General features: G+C 42.8%; 3 protein-coding genes across 4 annotated transcripts in view; 1 reads left to right on the plus strand and 2 right to left on the minus strand.

Annotated features, from left to right (window-relative positions):
- Positions 1-6105, minus strand: part of LOC139563709 (laminin subunit beta-3-like) — a 27349-nt gene extending 21244 nt beyond the window's left edge. Inside the window, exons 1-5 of the mRNA XM_071382576.1 lie at positions 4018-6105; positions 3614-3764; positions 2498-2672; positions 2224-2275; positions 1876-2030 (exon numbers count right to left, since the gene is read on the minus strand). Of these exons, the coding sequence (XP_071238677.1) occupies positions 1876-2030; positions 2224-2248 (180 nt within the window). The 5' untranslated portion in view covers positions 2249-2275; positions 2498-2672; positions 3614-3764; positions 4018-6105. The remainder of the gene's footprint in view (positions 1-1875; positions 2031-2223; positions 2276-2497; positions 2673-3613; positions 3765-4017) is intronic.
- On the plus strand, positions 6040-7312 carry LOC139563727 (G0/G1 switch protein 2-like). The gene is made up of 2 exons (XM_071382610.1): positions 6040-6313; positions 6455-7312. Exon 2 carries the CDS (start codon positions 6484-6486, stop codon positions 6850-6852), a length of 369 nt encoding a protein of 122 aa, XP_071238711.1. The 5' UTR covers positions 6040-6313; positions 6455-6483; the 3' UTR covers positions 6853-7312.
- Positions 7313-9498: 2186 nt separating this feature from the next.
- ldlrad2 (low density lipoprotein receptor class A domain containing 2) lies at positions 9499-22653 on the minus strand. Of its 2 annotated transcripts, none has more exons than XM_071382595.1 (6): positions 22091-22653; positions 20690-20832; positions 20123-20435; positions 19343-19501; positions 18788-18925; positions 9499-14755 (listed from the first exon to the last, which is right to left on the minus strand). In XM_071382595.1, exons 1-6 carry the CDS (start codon positions 22632-22634, stop codon positions 14454-14456), a joined length of 1599 nt encoding a protein of 532 aa, XP_071238696.1. In that variant the 5' UTR covers positions 22635-22653; the 3' UTR covers positions 9499-14453. The 2 variants fall into 2 exon arrangements, with proteins under 2 accessions (XP_071238696.1, XP_071238688.1); XM_071382587.1 differs by having other exon boundaries at positions 18788-18928; positions 22091-22652.
- Positions 22654-23448: the final 795 nt, after the last annotated feature.

The raw sequence follows: 23448 nt of genomic DNA on the forward strand, positions 1-23448 counted from the left end.
TCCAGTACTCTTGTTTTTCTCTCTGGTCCCTGTTTCATAGTTTTCCCGGTTTTGACCATTCTGCCTGCCCTGACCCTGAGCCTGCCTGCCGTTCTGTACCTTGTGACACCGCTCTGGATTACTGACCTCTGCCTGCCGTTTAACTGTCGTTTGCCTGCCCCCTGTTTTTATAATAAACTTTTGTTACTTCGAACTGTCTGCATCTGGGTTTTCCTGAGGTCTGATACTTTCTCTCTCTCTTCTATCCCTCTCCCTGCCTCTCCTCTGTCCCCCTCTCTCTCTGTCTTCCAGTACCCTCTGTGGGGGCATGACGGACACCCGGCCCAGCCATTAAAGGGTCACTGGCATAAGTGCCACTCCCTTGACACAGAGTGATAAAGCCCTGGCAAACTGTACTGCCCAACTCCCCCTCTGTCTGCAACTTAGCTCATCTTCAGTCAGGACATTCCACAGATCACATCACCAGGGCCGCCCCCCTTTTGAAGACCTTTAGATCGATCCCCCCCCCCCCCACCCACCCACCCCCCAAAAAAACTGCGAGCAACTGCGGCCCCTCATGATGAGTTCAGATGTTGTCCATCCCTGGTCTACGGCTATCTCCCCTGTACTGAGTTATACAGAGCGTGTCAGAGAGATAGTCAATGCACAACCACACCCTTCGGACATGATTCAACACACACAGTCGTACAGTTACAGTACATCCAGTCTAGACAAGGTTCTATGGCCTGGGGCACCTCTCTCCACACGCCCAACGTTAAAACATCTTTCATGTTTGTGTGATCAGCACAATCATCCAGTGAAACACAATCACTTTTAGTAAATATCAAAACACAAAAGTGGTGAAGTTTCAAAAACTCAAGGCAGAACCCACAACCAGCAGACAGCAAAAAAAGATCTACAGTCTGGTGTGTGTGTGTGTGTCTGTGTGCGCCTGCAGATACATACTTGTAATTGTGAGTTTTAAGAGCAGAGTGACTGATACCTGCCCTGCCCAGCAACACCAGAGGGTGTGGCTCAGATGAAAGGCTCGACTGTAAATCAAACAGGCAGCAACACAAATTAAAACATAAATATTTTTCCTCTCTTGTCCTTTTACCTGGTTTTACCTCCTAGTTTGTCATAAACAAAAGGATGTTTCAAACTTGTCCCATAAATAAACCTACAATAATACACCTACAGTAATTCAATAACTAAAGTATTCTTAGAAAAGAAATGTGCTTATGTATTTTTTTCCCTGTCCACATATTATATTTGATTTTCTTTTTTTCTCTCAAATCAAACAAATAAATCCCCATCCAACGTTTTTCTCTGCAGGAACTTAGCAACCAAGACTGCGGTCAAATGTAGTTGCAACATCTGGCATCTGTGTGTCTCTGGCACCAGATCCAGACAATTTCACAAATTACACCAACCAGTTCTCCCCTGACCCTCTATCCATCCACCCTTTCCCTCTCCCCATACCATCCGTGCACCCTCTGCCCCTGGTCTCCTACTGAGCATGGTCAGCACAGAGAGCAACAGTCATGCACCTCCAATCTGGACATTGTGTGCGTGCGTGTGTGTGCTTGCATTTGTGTCTGCCAGAATGTTTTGTCTGTCTCTCGGTCTTCTGTCTTTATACATGCAAGTCTGTCTGTCTGTCTGTCTGTCTGTCTGTCTGTCTGTCTGTCTGTCTGTCTGTCTGTCTGTCTGTCTGTCTGTCTGTCTCTCACTCATGTTTGACTCCATAAAGTTATAGCTGCCCTACAAACCTGAAATGTTACACATTAAAACCCTGGTGAACAACTCATAACAATTAACAGCTATTGCCCCACTTTTCTCCCATCTCTTACAGTGCCTCCGGTGTCTTTCATAGCAATAAGAGTAGGGTCTTACCTGTCCAAAGTAGGTGCAAAAGACCTCAGAGCCGGCAAGGCCGCAGGTGGAGGAGGCATGAAGCTGACGGTCCCTACCGAGGAGCAGGTCTCCCATAGGGGGGTAACAGGCCCCCCGAGAACAGTCCCTCTGGGTCGCAGCCACTGCTGTCAGGGCTGGGGGAGGAGATAAATTCATCAACCAATTCATCATTATCATCATAGATAGAAGTATGAACCCAATTACACATTTCCTCACATCCTACACGAAACTATCGCCACAATCTGAATGTTAAGACTAAATCAAAGAATAGTTGATATAACTGTAACAACTCAATGACGTGCTAACACCAATATCGTGGGCACATACCTGCTAACTGGAATAAAATCCACATCTTTGGTTCCTACTATGAGAAATTCTTCTAAAGACAAAAAGGTCAATAAACAATACAGCCAACAATACAGCAAAAAAATGTCAAAGGTCAGACATTCAAAGACTAGATAATTGGTAGACTGAATAATTGGGAGAAATTACCAATACAGTAGGTGGCTGCATGAACACAAAACATTTTGAATTACATTGAAAATAAAAAGTAAAATAACCGGTGAAAGTGAAATGTTAATCCATGGAAGTGTGGACTCACCAGTTGTAGGTGTATGGACGTAGACGCGGCTGTGTGAGTGCTGCTCAGAATCTGTCTAAGTGTGTGTGGGTTCTTGGCTGTATCCTTTTAAACACTGTCTCACCTGGGCCTCGCGATACAGTGTGTCAGAAAGGTAGCTGGCAGACACACGCCTCCCCTCCGCAACCCCAACCTGCTGGGATGAATACATCACACCTTAATTGGGGAGGACCTGTATGTGCTAATTGCTGGAGTGGAATAAGTGGAATGGTATCAAATACATCAAACATATGGTTTCCGTGCATTTTGATGCCATTCCATTCGCTCCGTTCCAGCTATTATTACGAGCCGTCCTCCCCTCAGCAGCCTCCACTGGAAAACATACACACGCGGGATAGAATTTCTCGTCGGACATCTATCGACAACATATTCTTCAAAAAAGGGAGGCTCATCCAAAACTAACAGTGGAGCGATCAACCACACTGAAGAACATAAACAGTTCTCTGTAGCGATGTGGTAAAATATAGTTGTGGATCAGTGGTTGGGTCAGCAGCTTGTCTCAACAAGGAGATTAGCCTAGGTATGCAACAATTGTTTAAGATACAACGTGCAACAAAAACTCTGCTCATCTGTCTGTTGAAAACCATTGTAAATTAAGCCATTATCCGTATTATTATCTTTGACATGCCCATCTGAATCAGTGTCTCCGCACACATACACACCTCTAAATGTATATCCTGCAGGCAGTAAAACGGATTGGCACCACTGTGTGGTAACCCTGGCATTCTGTGTGTTTTGGCGTGTGGCGGTATATCAAATTTCAAATCAAATGTATTTATATAGCCCTTCTTACATCAGTTGATATATCAAAGTGCTGTACAGAAACCCAGCCTAAAACCCCAAACAGCAAGCAATGCAGGTGTAGAAGCACGGGGGCTAGGAAAAACTCTCTAGAAAGTCCAAAACCTAGGAAGAAACCTAGAGAGGAACCAGGCTATGAGGGGTGGCCAGTCCTCTTCTGGCTGTGCCGGGTGGAGATTATAACAGAACATGGCCAAGATGTTCAAATGTTCATAAATGACCAGCATGGTCAAATAATAGTAATAAAATCAAATGTATTTATATAGCCCTTCTTACTTCAGCTGATATGATCACAGTGAACAGGTCATGGTTCCATAGCCGCTGGCAGAACAGTTGAAACTGGAGCAGCAGCACGGCCAGGTGGACTGGGGACAACAAGGAGTCATCATACCAGGTAGTCCTGAGGCATGGTCCTAGGGCTCAGGTCCTCCGAGAGAGAAAGAAAGAGAGAATTAGAGAGAGCATACTTAATTTCACACAGGACACCAGATAAGACAGGAGAAATACTCCAGATATAACAGACTGACCCTAGCCCCCCGACACATAAACTACTGCAGCATAAATGCTGATCACCACCTGTGTGTAATAAAACCTATACTCAAGGCTGCTGAATACACACACTGTTTTTCTCCATAGCCACTGACTAACATCCCCAGACCAGGGTGTGTTCTGTGGCTCACCTCCGTCTCACACACGCACGCACACACACAACTTCCAGGCGGCCGCAGCCACACCCATAGCTTCGCGTATCCCTAAGGTAAGGTGTCCGTGGCAACAACAGGGTATAATGTTTTTTTTAGAGGGGTGAGGGGTTCTAATGACTAAAGACCACAGACCGTGACGGTCCTAGCCCCCCTTCCCCCACCCCACGACTCTACATAAAATTGGCAACGTAGTCATGACACGTCGAATGTTGTGTTTACAAAGCAGATTTCACCCTGGGAAGATTACAATAGCCTAGAGGTGCAGTTTTATCACAACCAAAGCTATAGCCACGTTTAAAGCACATAGTAGTAGTCTCAGTCTAGAACTACCTTAGTACAGTGAATGCAGTACGGTATATATTAGACTTGCATATACTTGTCTCTGTTTAATGTGCCCTGAACCTTGCTCTATCTGTGGTTAGACAACACGCTGTAAAGGTCTGAATAATGAGAGACAGTGTGTCCTTGTGATTATATACACACAAACAGCAGTAGGGTGTTACTGTGCGGAACAAAAACTACTACTCACCTCAAATGACTACATACTATACCAAATTACATCAGTAGTCACCAACCCCTTGTAATGGGAGAACAGGTCAGAATTGCCAAATGGCCCAGGTCTCACGGTTCAAAACAAACGAACAAACTGCAGAGTTTCCTTCCAAATTGCTATTTATAAATGTTCTGAAATGTTGTTAAATTAGATTCTATTGTTAAAAAAATTCTGAACAAGAATGGTGTTTTTTCACTATCTAATAATGGCATGGGGTTGTTCAATGACAGACATGTATTTGTTTAAAATCACTTGATCGTTTCAGACAGACAAATAATCATGTTTTTTTTGGCCAAATGCTATATATCCGCCTCACTCTCAGAGAAATAGGTAGCACTGCTAGGTTTTACACAGTCAAATGTAACAAATAACGGAAATGTTTTATGAAAGAAATGTACAAATTATACATTTGTGACATTAATATATAAATATATTTTACAAAATTCTGTACGGTAATATGAGATCTGTATGTAAAACATGTCCATTTTACATTTTAGTCATTTAGCAGATGCTCTTATCCAGAGTGACTTACAGTAAGTCCATTCATCTTAAGATAGCTAGGCGAGACAACCACATATCACAGTCAAATATACAGGATATGAACATTCTATTCCAGCTAAACATTGGATATATAGTGTTTTTCATACACATCTAAAATCTATTAATAAAAAATCTGAGAACAGTAATATTTTACACACACTTGAAGGTACCCATAAGCAATTAGTTCTGGTGAAAAAACACAAATGTAAAAAAAAATTGATGTAGCGTTTTGGAAATAAACGACAAGTGTAAGTGGCCACTAATACAAGGTCTTCATTAAACCCCTCGTCGTGGAGCGAGAAAAAAAACATTCACATGCTTAACACTGGCAAAGAGTCCTCTCGTTTTCCACATTTCTGGTTCCCAAAACTCACTCATTGCTCAAATTCATTGGGAATTATGTATGACTGGTCCAGTCAAAGTCATGCAACAATAACATTGGTCAGCTGCAATCAGCTGCAGTCCCAAATGAGTCACAGTTTGCTCAGCAAGTCCTGTTTGTGTGTGAGTGTGTGTCAGTACAAACAGAGTTCACGGTGTATGCAGACGTGATGGACGTGACAATAGAGTGACTGGTTTTATATGGCCTTTGACCTAATTGAAACTGGCCCACATGTGTCAAGCTTAACAATTTTATACATAACAATTAAGCACTTTAGCGTGTACAATATTTTGCTGAATGTTGTTGTACATATTTGAATTCTGCTCTAAAAAGATTAGGCAGGGGTAGTACTTTATTTTATAGTGGATAAACGACCAGGTTTTGACGATGATAATTAAACAGTAGCCTAATAATAACCGATGAAAATAGTTTGCTTATTTCTATGTGATTCATCGAAACGAGCACCCCTTGGCATAATTTGGTACCAACTGCTACAAAGGGCACAGAGACACATACAGGCTACACACATAAATAAGCCATACTTTACAGCGTGTTTGAGAGGAGTTTGCATCACTATTGTAACACGTAGCTCACGTTCAGCTGGACCCATGCTCCTTCTGGTTTGGCAGAAGATTGAGCTCGTGCTCAATGAATAATCATAACGCGTCACCGAGTGGGCGTGGATTAAAAGAACCAGGTCTTTATAAACGAGAAGCTGCCATTGATTAGTGCCTAAGCTACACAGGACGCCCTGGACTGATAAATACAAAAAGACAAGATCAACCCACTTGAATAAAGTAAGTAGCCCACCATTGCACGTGATTGTCCTGATTTTTCTCGCATTGACGTTGTGGTCATTAAAAGTGCTTATTTGTTACAATTTACAACTGCATGCGTGAAAGGTAACACCTGTGATTAAAACTCTCTTCTCTCCCCAGTCAAAATCAGACAACATAATCCATCCGAAATGGACACCATGCACGAAATCATCCCATTCGCTAAGGAGATGCTGGCGCAGAAGCCCAGCCGGCGCATGTTGAAGGTGTACTTGGTGGGCTCCGTGATTGCCTTCTTGGGAACGGTTCTGGGCCTGGTGGAAACAGTCTGCCAGCCCTTCTCCTCCGGGGAGCCGCTGGACGCCGAGCTGGCTCTGCTGATAGCCCGGGAGCAGAAGACACTGGAGGTGGAGGAGGAAAGGAGACGGGAGGAGGAAAGGAGACTGGAGGAGGTAGCAGTAGTTTCAGCCACCGAGCAGATCACCATTCCCAAGAAGCTGCAACAGGCGACGGGGGTTCAGAGATGCGTTGGTGCTGTCAACCGACTGCACGCCGGGTAATGAGCGTCCCAGGGCCAGCGTCAAAACACTGTTACATATTTAAAAGGAACTGTATTAGTCCTTGCCACGCCAAATACGGTGCGCTACATACGCACTCGAAATAGCTTCACAAGACGAATGAATGGCAACCTCAAGCAGTCAACAGAAAAGTGGTCAGACTGTCTGTGTTTAACTGCGCTTCGCTGCGCTGCTTTGGGTAGCCCACGTTGACGGGTCAGGTGGAATCCCACAAGTTTGAGTCCCCGGTGGAAGGAAGGCGAAAGATCCGCTGTCAGACTCACTGTCGGCTAATGAGAGCTCACATGCCATTGCCTGCACAGCAGCGGCCCTATCTCAAGCTGCCCGGGTTCCATCCGTGTTCCCAAAAGTTACATTTTTCTAAGACTTTTAAAAGTGCTATTTTGTCAGTGCTGTAAATATATTAATGTTTTGCTACTCAATAAATTAATATTTGTATTCACATTGTCTGCTGGCATTTTTCCGTAGAGAGGGATGTATTATTTATAAGCACCCAACTATGAACACGATTAATTTTGTAACACAGTAGGAGTAGTATACCTATCAATAGCGGCTCTTTTTTCCTTCTTGCACCACACCAATAGCCACTAGAGGGCGCCTTCATACTGGGTAAGCAGAGGGTCCCAAAAGTAGCCTATAATGATCCCTATTGCCATTCTTCCTTCCCGCTATTTCCACACCTTGAGACCAATAATTGGACTACACGTGATCATTGAACTTTGCTTGCTCTTTGTGAGTAAGATGGTAACTGCTGGGGTTGAATGGTTGCTATTAAGACTGGAATGAGCTAATCTAGAAATCCACGATTCAATGGATTCCATGCACTTTGCAGCATGACAAAGGAATTTGGGTGAAACAACTCCATTTCCCAATATCTGTGTTTTGTCTGCTGTGAATCATCCAGGTTGGTTCTACACATTGGTGTTGGATGAGGTCATGCCTGCCCTCTCCTTACAGTGTAAAGGGGAGGGCATAAATGGCATCTGTTATTTCCATTGTGTGCCGGCAATCATCACTATCAGGGTCTGGGCTCAAGATTCTAGTCTCCCCTGCAACAGGAAGAAATAGTTTTGTGTCATTGGGTTTGGTGTGTTGACCTTTTCCCCCATAAAGTCAATGTCCATTGAGGCCTGGCCTAGTTTAAAAGGGTCATGAGGCTGACACGCTGTGGGTGTGCATCATAGATGACGCTCCCTGTGGCTTGGCCGACTGAGATACCGAACAAACAATGTGGCAGCTTTAGCTCAAAGATAATCACATGTAAGTAATTCACACCAGATACTGGGCCGAGCTGAACAGAGAGAAATACTTCTTCCTCCTCTGTAAACGTGTCTAATAATGTTTGGCTATCCAAAGACAGACATGACACATTACTAGATGGAAGTGCCCTGAATCGAGAGAGATACTGTAGATATGTCCCTGAGCTGCAAAACATGTTTGTCTTTATCTAAATAGTCAGATGCGGTAATAACATTTGGATTCATGTGGCACCAAGAAATGTTATTCCTGTAGACTCTGAGTCCATTGGGCATATTTGCTTGAGAACACTCAAACAACTGAATACGCACCTTGAAAAAAAAATTGACTAATCGAGAAGTCATGTTTCACCAAGGCAACAATAAACCCAGAATCAATGTCAGGCTGTAGTGCATACAGGGGTAGGGATTAAACACCATTCAAACAGCAGAGGGTTCTCTTTGTGGAAGGAGAGGGATTTGTCCTGAAAGGTTACCAGTAGTTACAGCGGCAACAGCCACAGTTTGAGACTTGTGAGACCTTGCCAAGAGCTTACCATTGTCAACAAGGCTCTCAGAGGATGAACAACCAACTAGGCAGCAATTATATCCAGCTCCAGATGAATACCCTACCTACCCTCATTTTATAATATAAACAGAAGCAGAGATAGACAAGGAGACGGAGAAAGAGACAGGGAAGACAGCAGCAGAGGCAGAGTCGGGAGAGAGAGACAGACCAGTCTAAGTTCAATGTCTTATGTGTTATTCTGCAAAATATCAGACTATTTGAACGGTTATATAGTAAATCCATTTGAATTCAATCACTTTTTGACAGCATCCCTTTTGATTTAAACACAACTTTCCATAAATGTCTGCCCATGGAAGAAATGATCACTAAGTGACTTTTTGGACCTGAATGCCAAAACATTCAGGAGATAAAGGTGCTCAAAGTATTCAAGAGCAAGTTGTGTCTCAACCAATGGCAGGTACTACAACAAAAAAATATGATTATGTAAACTACAGTGTAAACTACAAAAAAATACTGGAGTTCACGCATTTTTTGATAATTGACATTTAAGGATATTTTTTTTCTTCAATATATTCAAAAATATTTTGACAACCCTGCTTGTAAGCTTTTGAAATTATATCAATCTCAACCATTTATATTTTCTAGTGATGAAGACATGGTATGGCGGGGTATGCAAAATAGGTCAACTTTGAGCACCTTTATCTCATGAATGTTTTGACATTCACATCCAAAAAGTCACTTTCTGAGCACTTCTACAATGGGCAAATATGTATGGAAGGTTTTGTTCAAATCAAAAGGGCTGCTGTCAAAAAGTGATTGAATTCAAATGGATTTACCCTATAACATGAGGCAATGTCAAATCGATCATTAATGTTCTAAGTTTAATATTGTCAAACATATATTTACAGACACGAAAACAATTTCCTTGTTGTTTGTGGATCAAATACCATGGAGTGAATAAGTATACATAGATAATGATAACCAGACCTGGGTTCAAATACCTCAATTATCTACACATAACATTTAGAAGTAAGTATTCAAATATCTTATATTTGAAAAGAAAAGTAGTTTAATATGTACACATATAGTATACACTTGGAAAGTATTTGAAAATACTCAAATACACTGACTCAAATACACTTCCGTGCATTTAACTCAGGTATTTGAAAATGGTATTTGAAAATACAATTTGGTAGACTATTTGTTTTTTCAAATAACAATTCAAATACTATTTTACTTGTTTTGGGCTGCATTGAGTATTTAAAAATATTAAAATGGATTTTAAATACCAGCTACTCAAATACACATTTTGAACCCAGGTCGGATGATGACACTTCAGGCAAACAAACATCAGCTTTAAAAAACACACACTTTGCTTTTGAATATGGAGGTTGTGTCAATAGTACAAAGGCAGTGGTAGAAAATCTATTTAGCCTTCTGAATAAAAATAAACCATAAGTAAAAAATAAAAACATCTGAAACATATGAGAAATAATGTATTTACACAATAGTAGTTCTAGGGACACAAATCATTTTGGTCAATGAGACAGAACCAAAGCCCCATGTCTTCTTATTTGTGATGTTGACAACACATGTTTTTGATATCATGTCTGAAAGGTAGGCAGAAGCCCTAGTGTAGAAAAGTATACTAATGCACTTGATTCATTATTCATTATCATCTCTTTCAGCTCAGTCCATGACCTCCTGAGGAAAGTCACGGTTATATCCATATGCGTTAAGTCTCTGAGAAAGAGCAAGAGAGCGAGAGAGAGAGGTTGAGTGGTTGGGGGAGCATACCTTCAATTGTCGCTTGGCAACTCAGAGTAGAGAAACAGCATTTAGTCAAGCATGTGTCACCCTTACGAAGCCTCGAGGGCACCTCTCAAAATCATTCAAGACAGAGGTGGGGGAACAGTATAATCTACACTACCGTTCAAAAGTTTGGGGTCACTTAGAAATGTTCTTGCTTTTGAAAGAAAAGCAAATTTTTTGTCCATTAAAATAACATCAAATTGATCAGAAATACAGTGTAGACATGGTTAATGTTGTAAATGACCATTGTAGCTGGAAACGACTGATTTTTAATGGAATATCTACATAGGCGTACAGAGATTCATTATCAGCAACCATCACGCCTGTGTTCCAATGGCACGTTGTGTTAGCTAATCAAAGTTTATAATTTTAAAAGGCTAATTTATCATTAGAAAACCCTTTTGCAGTTATGGTAGCACAGCTGAAAACTGTTGTCCTGATTAAAGAAGCAATAAAACTGGCCTTCTTTAGGACTAGTTGAGCATCTGGAGCATCAGCATTTGTGAGTTTGATTACAGGCTCAAAATGGCCAGAAACAAAGACGTTTCTTCTGAAACTCGTCAGTCTATTCTTGTTCTGAGAAATGATGGCTATTCCATGCGAGAAATTGCCAAGAAACTGAGGATCTTGTACAACGCTGTGTACTACTCCCTTCACAGAACAGTGCAAACTGGCTCTAACCAGAATAGGAAGAGGAGTGGGAGGCCCCGGTGCACAACTGAGCAAGAGGACAAGTACATTAAAGTGTCTAATGTACACCTCACAAGTCCTCAACTGGCAGCTTAATTAAATAGTACCCACAAAACACCAGTCTCAATGTCAACAGTGAAGAGGCGACTCCGGGATGCTGGCCTTCTAGGCAGAGTTGCAAAGAAAATGCCATATCTCAGACTGGTCAATAAAAATAAAATATTAAGATGGGCAAAAGAAAACAGACACTGGACAGACGGAGATTGGAAAAAAGTGTTATGGACAGAGGAATCTAAGTTTGAGGTGTTCAGATCACAAAGAACATTCGTGAGAAGCAGAAAAAATGAAAAGATGCTGGAGGAATGCTTGACGCCATCTGTCAAGCATGGTGGAGGCAATGTGATGGTCTGGGGGTGCTTTGGTGGTGGTAAAGTGGGAGATTTGTACAGGGTAAAAGGGATCTTGGAGAAGGAAGGCTATCACTCCATTTTGCAACGCCATGCCATGCTCTGTGGAAGGAGCTTAATTGGAGCCAATTTCCTCCTACAACAGGACAATGACCCAGAGCACAGCTCCAAACTATGCAAGAACTATTTAGGGAAGAAGCAGTCAGCTGGTATTCTGTCTATAATGGAGTGGCCAGCACAGTCACCGGATCACAACCCTATTGAGCTGTTGTGGGAGCAGCTTGACCTTATGGTAAGTAAGAAGTGCCCATCAAGCCAATCCAATTTGTGGGAGGTGCTTCAGGAAGCATGGGGTGAAATCTCTTCAGATTACCTCAACAAATTGACAACTAGAATGCCAAAGGTCTGCAAGGTTGCAATTGCTGCAAATGGAGGATTCTTTGACGAAAGCAAATTTTGAAGGACACAATTATTATTTCAATTAAAAATCATTATTTATAACCTTGTCAACGTCTCGACTATATTTCCTATTCATTTTGGAACTAATTTCATGTATGTTTTCATGGAACACAAGGACATTTCGAAGTGACCCCAAACTTCTGAACTGTAGTGTAGTTACACAACAAGCACGGAGGGTAAATTAAGAAAGGTTATGTGTCTACTCGAGGCAGGGTCAGTTTACATGGCATACATGAGCACCGACATACATGTGGTGTCCCCAACATGGGACATAAAGTACCTAAAAAACTGAGGAGTGGGATTTATTTTATTAACAAAAATATAGTCCCTGTTGGGTAAGGGGCATACATGTGTGGGAAGTGAACATTTCAGTGGGAGCAGGCTGAGTGGGATTTCTCATGCTTTTGTAACTAGGAATCTAATGGCAACATACAGTTGAAGTCAGAAGTTTACATACACCTTAGCCAAATACATTTAAACTCAGTTTTTCACAATTCCTGACATTTAATCCTAGTAAACATTCCCTCTTAGGTCAGTTAGGATCACCACTTTATTTTAAGAATGTGAAATGTCAGAATAATAGTAGAGAGAATGATTTATTTCAGCTTTAATTTCTTTCATCCCATTCCCAGTGGGCCAGAAGTTTACATACACGCAATTAGTATTTGGTAGCATTGCCTTTAAATTGTTTAACTTGGGCCAAATGTTTCGGGTAGCCTTCCACAAGCTTCCCACAATAAGTTGGGTGAATTTTGTCCCATTCCTCCTGACAGAGCTGGTGTAACTGAGTCAGTTTTGTAGGCCTCCTTGCTCGCACACGCTTTTTCAGTCCTGCCCACAAATGTTCTATAGGATTGAGGTCAGGGCTTTGTGATGGCCACTCCAATACCTTGACTTTGTTGTCCTTAAGCCATTTTGCCACACCTTTGGAAGTATGCTTGGTGTCATTGTCCATTTGGAAGACCCATTTGTGACCAAGCTTTAACTTCCTGACTGATGTCTTGAGATGTTGCTTCAATATATCCACATAAGTTTCCATCCTCATGATGCCATCTATTTTGTGAAGTGCACCAGTCCCTCCTGCAACAAATCACCCCCACAACATGATGCTGCCACCCCTGTGCTTCACGGTTGGGAGGGTGTTCTTCGGCTTGCAAGCATCCCCCTTTTTCCTCCAAACATAACGATGGTCATTATGGCCAAACAGTTCTATTTTTGTTTCATCAGACCAGAGGACATTTCTCCAAAAAGTACGATCTTTGTCCCCATGTGCAGTTGCAAACCGTAGTCTGGCTTTATGCCGGTTTTTGAGCAGTGGCTTCTTCCTTGCTGAGCGGCCTTTCAGGTTATGTGGATATAGGACTCGTTTTACTGTGGGTATAGATACTTTTGTACGGTCCTTTGCTGTTGTTCTGGGATTGATTTGCACTTTTCGCACCAAAGTCTGTTCATCTCTAGGAGACAGAACGCGTCTCCTTCCTGAGCAGTATGACGGTGGCATGGTCCCATGGTGTTTATATTTGCATACTATTGTTTGTACAGATGATTGTGGTACCTTCAGGCATTTGGAAATTGCTCCCAAGGATGAACCAAACTTGTGGAGGTCTACAATTTTTTTCTGAGGTCTTGGCTGATTTCTTTTGATTTTCCCATGATGTCAAGCAAAGAGGCACTGAGTTTGAAGGTAGGCCTTGAAATACATCCACAGGTACACCTCCAATTGACTCAAATGATGTCAATTAGCCTATCAGAAGCTTCTAAAGCCATGACATCATTTTCTGGAATTTTCCAAGCTGTTTAAAGGCACAGTCAACTTAGTGTATGTAAACTTCTGACCCACTGGAATTGTGATACAGTGAATTATAAGTGAAATAATCTGTCTGTAAACAATTGTTGGAAAAATTGTGTCATGCACAAAGTAGATGTCCTAACCGACTTGCCAAAACTATAGTTTGTTAACAAGAAATTTGTGGAGTGGTTGAAAAACGAGTTTTAATAACTCCAACCTAAGTGTATGTATACTTCCGACTTCAACTGTAGATAGAATTGAATAGGTGACCCTGGGTTACTTATACACTCAGAGAAGAACCCTCTGTTGAATCCAATCTAATACACTTTTAAATACAAAACAGTCCGAAGAATGTAGCATCAGTCATTCATTGTGTAAAGCACCAGAAAACAAGAACCTACAGTGACTAAAACAATATAAATGTAAAGCCTTTCCCCGTTTTAAGAACGGTCTCAGCTTTGCAGCACTCCTTCTTCCATCACATTAAGAGTCCTTGTAACCCAGCAAAAAGACAAGTATCATCTCAATCCATCAGTCTAAAACAGGAAGTCTGGGTCATCATGTCCGTGAGTCCATCTATCTCACTGTTAGCTATCATAGAGGTTATGCTTCATAGCAACAACAGTCCTGCGCTACATAGCGACTGCATTGCCCCCCCCCCCCTACACAGCGAGAGTGGTGGCGTTAGCAGTGGATGTGGTGAGGGTGGACAAGGCAGCACCGTTGGTTGGGACTTGTCCTTGTGGTGAGACCTTAGCTGGTCGGTGCTCCTTGTTCTGGGCACAGCTACGGGCACAGAGCTGGCAGGAGGCACAGGCTGAGTTACAGCATGGTAAGAAGCGGCAGATGCTGATCCTCCAGAGGAACCAGCCTGGAGACCAGCAGCACCAGCACAGCAGGACCACGCCAGCTATCACACCCAAGGCGATGTAGAGAGCCAAAAGGGACAGGTAGGGAGGAGAATCTGGGGGAGTGTGGAGAGATGAGAGTCGAGTACAGTTAGCAATGGGGTCTGCTTGCTTGTAATAGTAAAACCATCCAAATACTTGGTTGTCAAATCACAGTAAAGACTTTTCCTGTTATTCTTTGATGATCAAATCATCCTTCAATTTAAGACAAATGTCTGGCAATTTCCACAGCCAATTCTTCTCTCCTTCGCCAGACGAATTGGAATGAATAAAATAATGGTTGTGGTCTTGGCTGGACATCTGGTGGCTTGGCAAAGACAAAAAGGCAATCTAGCCTCAGTATCTATTTGCACCAGTGTCATTAGAAAAGGAACAATAGTGACTGGGAACTCAAAGGGGTCATATTCACCACTGAGAATCCATCACAGTTTATTGGTTTACAACCGGTAAGGTGGAAATTAAGAGCTATGGGCATCCCAATTAGTTTTATGCCCCCTGTCATTGATGTGCTTTGCATTCCAATTAGGTTCCTGTTACTTTGTGCTGAAATAGAGTTTACAGAAACAAACAATACACCATCCCCTACACAAGTTTTGTGGCTTACCCAGCAGTTAAGAAATAAGAGATCTTTGAAAAAAAGCCACTGTGCATTCGGAAAGTCTTCACACCCCTTCCCTTTTTACACCTTTTGTTACGTTACAGCCTTATTCTAAAATGGATTAAATAAAAACAATTCCTCATCAATCTACACACAATACCGCAGAATTGTCACACCCTGATCTATTTCACCTGTCCTTGTGATTGTCTCCACCCCCCTCCAGGTTTCGCCTATCTTCCCCTGTGTATTTATACTTGAGTTCTGTTTGTCTGTTGCCAGTTCATCTTGTTTGTCGAGTCAGCCAGCGTTTTTCTCAGCTCCTGCTTTTTACCCCAGTCTCTCCTTTTCTCGACCCCTGGTTTTGACCCTTGCCTGTCCTGTCTCTGAGCCTGCCTGCCCAACTACTCTGCCTGACCTGACCCTGCCTGCCGTCCTGTACCTTTGCCCCTATACTCTGGATTATCGACCCCTGCCTGACTTGACCTGTCGTTGCCTGCCCCTGTTGCTATAATAAACGTTGTTACTTCGACAGTCTGCATCTGGGTCTTACCTTGATTCCTGATAATAATGACAAAGCGAAAACAGGTTTTTCGAAATTTTAGCAAAAACCTTACTTACATAAGTATTCAGACCCTTTGCTATGAGACTCGAAATTGAGCTCAGGTGTATCCTGTTTCCAATGATCATCCTTGAGATGTTTCTACAACTTGGAGTCCACCTATGGTAAATTCAATTGATTGGACATGATTTGGAAAGGCACACTCACCTGTCAATATAAAGGTCCCACAGTTGACAGTGCATGTCAGAGCAAAAACCAAGCCATCAGGTTGAATTAATTATCCGTAGAGCTCTGAGACAGGATTGTGTCGAGGCACAGATATGGGGAAGGGCACCAAGACATTTCTGCAGGATTGAAGGTCCCCAAGAACACATTGGCCTCCATCATTCTTAAATGGAAGAAGTTTGGAACCACCAAGAATCTTCCGAGAGCTGGCCGCCCAGCCAAACTGAGCAATTGGGTGAGAAGGGCCTTGGTCAGGGAGATGACCAAGAACCCGATGGTCATTCTGACAGAGCTCCTCTGTGGAGATGGTAGAACCTTCCAGAATGACAACCATCTCTGCAGCACTCCACCAATCAGGCTTTTATGATAGAGTGGCCAGACGGAAGCCACTCCTCAGTAAAAAGCACATGACAGCACACTTGGAGTTTGCCAAACGGCACCTAAAGGACTCTCAGACCATGAGAAACAAGATTCTCTGGTCTGATGAAACCAAGATTGAACTATTTGCCCTGAATGCCAAGCGTCACGTCTGGAGGAAACCTGGCACCATCCCTACGGTGAAGCATGGTGGTGGCAGCATCATGCTGTGTGGATGTTTTTCAGTGGAAGGGACTGAGAGGCTAGTCAGGATCGAGGGAAAGATGAACGGAGCAAAGTACAGAGAGATCCTTGACGAAAACCTGCTCCAGAGCGCTCAAGACCTCAGATTGTGGTGAAGGTTCACCTTCCAACAGGACAACAACCCTAAGCAGCCAGCCAAAACAATGCATGAGTGGCTTGGGACAAGTCTCTGAATATCTATGAGTGGCCCAGCTAGAGCCCAGACTTGAACCCAAGCTGTGCAGCAACGCTCCCCATCCAACCTGACAGAGCTTGAGAGGATCTGCAGAGAAGAATGAGAGAAACTCCCCAAATACAGTTGTGCCAAGCTTGTAGCCTAATACCCAAGAAGACTTGAGGCTGTAATCGCTGCCAAGGTGCTTCAACAAAGTACTGAGTAAAGGGTCTGAATATTTATGTACAGTACCAGTCAAAAGTTTGGACACACCTACTCATTCAAAGGTTTCTTTATTTTTACTATTTTCTACATTATATAATAGTAAAGTAGTAATAGTAAAGACATAAAAATAGTAAAGACATAAAAACTATGAAATAACACATATGGAATCATGTAGTAACCAAAAAAGTGTTAAACAAATCAACATATATTGTAGATTTTAGATTCTTGCACACTCTTGGCATTCTCTCAACCAGCTTCATGAGGTAGTCCCCTGGAATGCATTTCAATTAAAAGGTGTGCCTTGTTAAAAAGTTAATTTGTGGACTTTATTACATTCTTAATGAGTTTGAGCCAATCAGTTGTGATGTGACAAGGTAGGGGTGGTATACAGAAGATAGCCCTATTTGGTAAAAGACCAAGTCCATATTATGGCAAGAACACCTCAAATAAGCAAAGAGAATTGACAGCCCATAATTACTTTAAGACATGAAGGTCAGTCAACTTTCTTCAAGTGCAGTCGCAAAAACCATCAAGAGCTATGATGAAACTGTCTCTCACGAGGACTGCCACAGGAAAGGAAGACCCGTAGTTACCTCTGCTGCAGAGGATAAGTTCATTAGAGTTACCAGCCTCAGAAATTGCAGCCCAAATAAACGCTTCAGAGAGTTCAAGTAACAGACACATCTCAACATCAACTGTTCAGAGGAAACTGCGTGAATCAGGCCTTCATGATCTAATTCATATTTTTGGTTCCAACCTCCGTGTCTTTGTGAGATGCAGAGTAGGTGACCGGATGATCTCCACATGTGTGGATCCCACCGTAAAGCACAGAGGAGGTGGTGTGATGGTGCTTGCTGGTGACACAGTCAGTGATTTATTTTGAATTCAAGGCACACTTAACCAGCATGGCTACCACAGCATTCTGCAGCGATACACCATCCCATCTGGTTTGAGCACCTCCAGACTGTGTAAGGGCTATTTGACCAGGAAGGAGAGTGATGGAGTGCTGCATCAGATGACCTGGCCTCCACAATAACCCGACCTCAACCCAATTGAGATGGTTTTGGATGAGTTAGACCGCAGTGAAGGAAAAGCAGCCAATAAGTGCTCAGCATATGTGAGAACTCCTTCAAGACTGTTGAAAAAGCATTCCAGGTGAAGCTGGTTGAGAGAATGCCAAGGGTGTGCAAAGCTGTCATCAAGGCAAACGGTGGCTACTTTGAAGAATCTCAAATATATTTAGATTTGTTTAACCCTTTTTTGGTTACTACATGATTCCATGTGTTATTTTATAGTTTTGTCTTATTCTATGTCGAAAAATAGTAAAAAATAAAGAAAAACCCTTGAATGAGTAGGTGTGTCCAAACTTGACTGGTACTGTAAATGTGATATTTTGTTGTTTTTTTTCAACAGTTTTTGCTTTGTCATTATGGGGTATTATGTGTAGATTGATGAGGGAAAAAACAATTTAATCCATTTTAGAATAAGGCTCTAACATAACTAAATGTGGAAAAAGTCAAGGGGTCTGAATACTTCCCGAATGCACTATATACAGTAGTACAAGTAAAGCAGTTTGAGTTGAGCTATTTATTCTATTAACCTTTACTCAACCAGGTAAGACATTGGGAACTGATCATTTTATAATAACAACCTCCTAGTTGGTAAAGAGGAAAACAATAACCTGCATTGTACCAGTTGTCACTCACCTGTCACTGAGTCGTGATGGGGTACGCCGTCCGGAGTGCCACAGTCCCTATTGGTGGACATGGGCAAAGTGGGCGCGTTTAAGACAGGGGGTGGTGGGGTCACTGCTGGGGGAGGGGCTTGGGCTGGGGCCAGCTGACCTGCTGAGGAGATGACACAGGTGTTATTTACCTTTTCTTTACTAGGTAAGGTGACTGAGAACACATTCCAATTTACAGTAGCAAAAAGTTGTACAGTTTAGAAGAACGGTAGAATACTACAAATTGGGTTGCTTAAGGTGGTCTAGTGATCTAAGCTGCTGCTTCTGGTGCACATACTGTCTACTGCTGCAGTATGGGTTCGGATCCGGCCTACCACTTTTTCAGCACACTCTCTTGTTTCCTCTCTACTTGTGACCTAACAAATAAGTGAGGAGAGGGACTGCCCCACTCCTTTAAAAGTGTATAAACTGTGTAATAGTGTAATAATAGCGAGACTTAGTCTGAAGTTTGTTGGGGGCCACATAGACCACCTTTAATTAAAGGCCTGTTGAACAGGTAGCTGCACAGGTGTGATACCTGAGTGACCTTTGCACCCTGAGGGCAGGTGATCCTCCAAGTCACTCCCGTCCCCACAGTTATCAATGCCCTTTTCATCACACACCAGACTCATGGGGATACACTTCCCATTCCGACATGGGAAGTAAGGCTCACTGCTGCACGCTGATTGGTTAAAACCTGAAAATGGATAGAGAAAGATGGTACATTTGATTTGTTCCGAACTGCACAAACTACAGCCCGTGAGTAGGCTACAATTTTGTTGTGGCCTTCCTGCAATTCTACAGTTTGCCATGTGCAAAGAGAAAAAAAGTGCAGTTGTATAGCTAATCCCTTGCTATTCTACACATTTTGCCATGAGGCGGAGATACATTTTTGCTGTTTTATAGCGAACTTTCTAGAATTCTACACATTTTGTCATGGGGCAGAGAGGAAAATGTTGCATTTTTAAAGCTAATTAAAGCTAAAATATAGTTGTGTTGAGTGTGATAAAGGCACTAGATTATCAGCTGTCTTGTTTGCTAAATTAAAAAATGAAGTAGGCAGTGGCATGGTGTATATAGCCATAGAAGCACAGTGGCATGCCTCAATGCAGTCATATTCGTCGCTTATTGGGGTTTCAGTTAGTCATTTTTGGCCACCTTTCCCATGAGAGTGAATGTCATTCCAGTGCACTGCTTGCTATGAATTCTATCTGATGGTGTTTGCATGTTTAGGTAAAAAGACAAATAATGTCCCATTTTGGAACAGTGTTTATTTTTTTGGGCTCAATCTGATTGGGTGGCTGGCGTCATGTCTCACCCAGTCTGAAGGAGGTGAAGTCCCCCACGAAATCCACTCGAGGCAGGGTACCTTGAGTCACCAGACGCAGGGTCAGGTGATTCCCTGTGGACAGCACCGGGCGAGGTGGGCTCTTCCCACACAGCGTTGGTCCAATAGGAGGCGAGTTCTTGTCCCGCCCGTCATAGAACTGAATGTATGATCCCGCATGACATGGGTCCCCTTGCTCCACCACTGGAGTCGACTCAGGGGACTCAGGGAAGAGGGGGGATGGACTTTGGGGTGCTAAACGAAGCAGGCTGTAGACCAGGAAGAAGCGGAAATGGAACTGGACCTTCAGGGGGAGAGGAGGAACGTTTAGCTGACGGACATGGCAAGGAATATAAAGTTAAAAATATTGGTATTATCACCCCTAACCCTTGCCTTGGAACTGAGAGGAGTGGATAGCTGTAAGAAGTCAATGTGAAATATTATCATATTGCATATACCTATCCAGATCTATACAAGGGCCAGGAGTCAATTTGGAATATTGGGCATACATGTGTATAGTGAGCACAAAAGGGAGGGGGTGTGGCTCGTGGTGGGCACCTTGTCCTTGGGGGATGCGGCCTGCATGGTGAGATGGCAGTCCGTTCCCATGGTGACAAAGTAGTACTTCTTGGACTCCTGGTGTGAGTTGACTATCATCCCATCGCCCTGGATGTTCTGGCCACAGAAGTCCACCACGTTGACTGGAAGAAAACCCACAGATGTATACATGTAAGTAGCATAAAGGAGCAAACTACTTGTCTGTGAAGATGTGATGTGTAAACAAAAATCGACTTTCTCTCTGTTTCTCCACAGTCCCATTGAGTTCCTGACCGATACTGAATTATGAGCATAATATTAAAAACTATGACAAACTAAAACAACTGAGTTTGTTACAGGTGATTAGAAGAAACAAGTAGCCAGAACAGGACCTGAACCAGCAACCTTGCAGTTACAGGTCAAGTGCACTACCCCTGTGCCATGTAAAAGTCCAGACCTCTTGGCTTGGGTGGTAATACATTTACATACATGGAAGCCACAGTGAGGGTCTAAGGCTGGGGGCCAACTGATGCTACTCCACACACCCACTCTGGACAGTGAGCCAGATAATGGGAAGATTTACAACCCCTTCATGGGTTTATAAGCTCTGTTTCCCTAGGCAACCACTGGATCCTCCTGCGCTGACCTACCAGAGTGCCCCAAGAAAGGGGACTGGGAAGCCACCGCTGGTGGAAAATCACCAGTCCCACAACACTACCCAAATAAAAACATTGCCCGCAAGAGAAGCACTGTCCAAAACATGGACAAAAGTATATCCTTGAGTCCCTAATAAAGCGTTTTACAGGTAAAAATAAACAGCTCTGGTACTAGTGTAAGTTCTCACTGGGAGGAGGTCCAGTAGGGAAAAGACAACTAAGGTGACATGGGGCAACTCCTGATGTTTCTTTCTCAATGATTATCTGTTGTTGATAATGATAAAAGCATATATTTATGAAAAGTTAATTAAGTTTAATGTCAAAAGTCTGTAGGTTATTTCTGTGGAATACAGGTGAACAAAAATATGAATAAATATTTCATGAATTAAAGTTGAATTAAAACTAATTCAAACCCCTGTGTAAACTATTTCACAAATTAAGAATTGTCACATGACAAATTATCATTCAGCTGCGGGCGTAACCCCTGGCTCCTTGGTCATCCATGGGTTTCTGGTTGTTTGAATGGCAATTTGTTTCAGAAAACAGACTTCAAATCAACGGGTATTTAGGTAACGAATATAATATTGATGCTTCATTACAGTGACTCAGAAAGACACACTGTTTTCATTTACAAAAGCCCAGTGGCACAATGAGAGATCCAGGAGCAACAAATAAATACGCGCACAAGGCAGTGCGTCACGGTAATGGAAAAACGTGTCTGAATCCGCGACGGAATACATCTGAAATTGACCTTCCATCTCCTTACCCGTCTCAAGTGGATTGGTCTTGACTGTCATTATGCTGAGCAGAACAAACACTTTTGACAGGCTCTGAAGTTGAGTCCCCTTGTTGGCCATCTCCGTAGGTAGTCTACTCCCAAGCGCAAAGGCTGTTGTTCCACTCTGGTGCGCACTCGGGACTACGTATCCCAAGCCCCACAACTCCTCAAATGTGTTGCTTGTGTGTCTGTTTCGGTGTAAAATTATGTTCTTCACGGAAAGTAACCATTTTGCAAAATGCACTTTGTGGACATTCGGTTGCTGGTGTGCCAAGAGAAGCGCGGTCTTCAAATGAGGGACGCACGATGAATATTCCCTTTTAATGTTTCTGACGCCTTTGGGAGAATTACACTTTGGCTTTTGTTCCTTTGAACCCCCATCTTTGTCGAATCCATCTAAGTGTCCTGCGATTTCCATGACAACAGACCCAATACAATTTTTCCTAAGTAGGAGGGGAGCGGGCCCCTCTATCCGCACCCTTTCACCGACACTCAAGTTGGGCGCATTCAGCGAGACCGACTGGCTCTCCATCTGTCTCCCTTTCGAAAAGATTTACGTAGGTAGTTTCACTTGCACTTGAAAGACTTGATTTAGTTTAAGGGATTGGTGCACTTAGACATGCTAGTTAAAAACGTTTTGCTTACTTGCCTAATTGTTAAATGGACACATGCTGAGATGTGTTGTTTTGCTTAAAGGGATAGTTTACCCAAATGGCATTGCTTCCTTACTCTCTAAAGTTTAGAGAGTAAGGAAGCAATGCCATTTGGGTAAACTATCCCTTTAAGCAAAACAACACATCTCAGCATGTGTCTAAACTGTCTATGGACACGGTATGACAGCAATTTATGCGTTGGTTTAGTTATCTGGCACCGTTTCCACGTGCTAACGTTTTAACATTTGTGGCACAAATCGCAGTGCCAGGGAAAATATACCAAAGCATGGATTGCGGTCATACCTTGTCCATAAACTGCTTACAGGGTAAGGAGCCAATTTCATCCATGGCCTTACAGTGACACGTAGCCATCTAACTGACACCACTTCAAGGTCAAGGATGAGGGGGGCTCATAAAAGAGATTCATAAGAGAACCATGGAGTGACACTCGCACTGAATTAATTATTTACTGAGTGTAAATCTGAGCACCTGTTATTTTCAGAATAAGAAATTAATCAATAATTAAGTTAACTTTTACAGATCCACAATTAAGAGCATCCTGTCGGGCTGTATCACAGTCTGGTACGGCAATTGCACCGCCCACAACCGCAGGGCTCTCCAGAGGGTGGTGCGGTCTGCACAACGCATCACCGGGGGCAAACTACCTGCCCTCCAGAACACCTACAGCACCGA

Source organism: Salvelinus alpinus, chromosome 2, assembly GCF_045679555.1.
Source record: "Salvelinus alpinus chromosome 2, SLU_Salpinus.1, whole genome shotgun sequence".
Classification (NCBI taxonomy): Eukaryota; Metazoa; Chordata; class Actinopteri; order Salmoniformes; family Salmonidae; genus Salvelinus; species Salvelinus alpinus.